General features: G+C 67.3%; 1 protein-coding gene across 1 annotated transcript in view; it reads right to left on the bottom strand.

Moving 5' to 3' along the window:
* Nucleotides 1-831: 831 nt before the first annotated feature.
* LCN8 (lipocalin 8) overlaps nucleotides 832-2,440 on the bottom strand; it is a 10,008-nt gene continuing 8,399 nt past the window's right edge. Inside the window, exon 7 of the mRNA XM_040632219.1 lies at nucleotides 832-1,268. Within this exon, the coding sequence (XP_040488153.1) occupies nucleotides 1,128-1,268 (141 nt within the window). The 3' untranslated portion in view covers nucleotides 832-1,127. The remainder of the gene's footprint in view (nucleotides 1,269-2,440) is intronic.

Genomic DNA, 2,440 nt, shown 5'->3' on the forward strand with positions numbered 1-2,440 from the left:
TGCACACACGCGTGCCCACACACACGCAAACACAGGCGCCCACACACAGACGTGCACACGTGCACGCCCACGCACACACGCACGCACGCACGCAGGGTGGTGGAGTGGGCCTTCTGCATTCCCTACAGGGGCCTCCCTGAGGACAGCGGACAGGGCATCCACGGACCGGGACAGAAAGACGCCGAATCAGACACGTAGGCGTTTCAGAGAGGAGCTTGCAAACGCTCACAGAGCTCCCAGCGGCCAAGGCCAGAGCCGGGGGCTCCCAGGTGGGCCGGGCACTGAGCCATGCGCCCGAGGGCTCTGGCCAGGGATACCAGAGCACCCCACGAGGCCGAATCCCCACCTGAGGACACAGAGTCCTGTCCCGCCACCTGACCACGTCTCGGTGCCCAGCACGGGCTGAGCAGAAGCCGCGTGCGGCGGTACGAAGCACCCCCCACCCCGATCTGGCGCACCAGCTGGCGGACCCGGTCCTGCTGGGCAGCATCATGGCCTCGGGCCGAGCCGAACAGTCTGGGGAGGTGAGCAGGTGCCCAGGGCAGCACTCCTTACCGGCCTTCTTAGGGATCTTGAATTTCCCGGGGACGTCCCCCTTCAGGGCCTGACTCTTGTCCTTCACACAGCGGCCCTCACTAGGAAGAGCAGATGCCTGCCAGCCCCGCTGCCCCGGCGCCGACCCGCCTGTCGTCCTGGGCAAGGGCAGCCCCCAGATGGCAGGACACCCTACGTGCAGCCAGGCAGAAGGACGCCCCAGTCTCCGGGAGTGGGCCACTCCTGCAGTGAGAATGTGCCCACCTCCGAGGCACAACTGGGAGCCCCCGAACCCGGGACGCCCCCTGCCACACACGTCTGCGCGGAGCTGGGCCAGGCCCGGGGCTCGTGAGCCCGTCTGCTGCCTGCCGGGCTGGAGGCCGAGCCCCACCCAGCGCCGCTCCCGAGATCACAGGTCACCCCATGAGCTGCCCTCGGAGACAGAGAGGGGCTCCCAGTGCCTCTGCTCGGGGGGCCCCTCATGGGGAAAGGGTTTTGCCCCAGCTTCTTTCTGCCCCAAACCCATCTCCGTCCTGGCAGGGTGACCACCTGGCCATGGGCAGGACCCCTCGCCCTTCCTTCGAGCACCCCACTCACTCTTCATAGGCGGCGGTCAGGGCCAGATGGCTGTCCTCCAGCTCCACCACCACGGCCCCCACCTTAGTCGCCTTCTGTGCTGAGCCCTGGGGCTCCAGCTTCGCGGCAAAGGCGATCTCGTACCAGAGGCCTGAAAACTAGGGTCACAGGGAGTTGGAGGGAGCTGCCCCAGGCACGCCCACCTTCCCTCCAAGTGGGGCAGCGGTCTGGAAATTCCAGGGGCACCCCACACTGCAGAGCTTCCGGGGCTCCAGACAGAGTAGGTCCTGGAGGGTCTCCCCAGCGTGCACAGGGCAGCCCACACCCCCGTGGCAGGTGCCCTGAGACCCGCTACCTTGGCAAAGTCAAAGTCCTTCAGCACCGGACCCTGTGTGCCTGCCGCCAGCGCCACGTAGAGCCCCAGCAGGGCCGTGAGCACTCGGCCCTTCATGTCTGGGTGGATGGCCTGCGGGGACCAGCGCCCCAAAGCCACAGGAGCCACGGCCTTGGTGCCAGGCCCTGGGCTTATATGCCTCCCCGTGGGCACTGGGGAGGGGCCCGGGCTGGCCTCACTGAGCAAGTCGGCAGCATGTGGCAGACCAGCTGGCAGCCACCCACCCACAAGACAGGCCAGTCGGAGGGGAAGCACCACTGGGGGCCCAGCACCGGTCAGCGTCCATTCGCTTGCTCAGCTACCGTAGCACCGGCCCCGGGCCCCCGGGGGAAAAGCCACCTAGGGCTCTCAGACTGCACGTCCCTGTGGCCGGAGGGCAGTGCCCGGCCTCCAGGATGAAGAAGCAGAACAGGAAGGGCATGACCTGTGGGGACACCCTGACTCTTGAGGGCACCCCGATACCGGGACTTATCCACCCCTGGAAAGCACTTTGGGAATGCGCACGGGTGTGAGGACGGCAGGCAGGGCCTGGTCACAGCCGCAGGACTGGGCAGCTGCCCAGAAGCCCCTCAGCTTCTCCTTGAGCGGTGGTGCCTCCTGCATGGCCCCGGTGTCTCCCCTCAGGGCCCTAGATGTGCCCAGGACGTGGGCACATGCATCCAAGGGCCTCTGGCCGGCGGGCAGGTGGGAGGACACGGTGCCCACGCGGCACTGACTCTGTGCAGCCCAGGGCTGTGAGCAACTCGAATGGGGCCGGAACATTCCGACCCTTCGGCCCCTGCCGGCTGCCTACTGGGGCCTTTGAAGAAGCCACAGCCGCCAGCAAATGGCCGATCAGCAGCATCCTGCCAACCCAGCCAGGACCCAAAGGCTACCCTAGGCCCTGACATTCTCTCTTTACCCAAAACTTTGCCGCCGCCGCCCCCCCCCCCCCCC

This window comes from Ursus maritimus, unplaced genomic scaffold (genome assembly GCF_017311325.1).
Source record: "Ursus maritimus isolate PB19 unplaced genomic scaffold, ASM1731132v1 scaffold_17, whole genome shotgun sequence".
NCBI classification, from domain to species: Eukaryota; Metazoa; Chordata; class Mammalia; order Carnivora; family Ursidae; genus Ursus; species Ursus maritimus.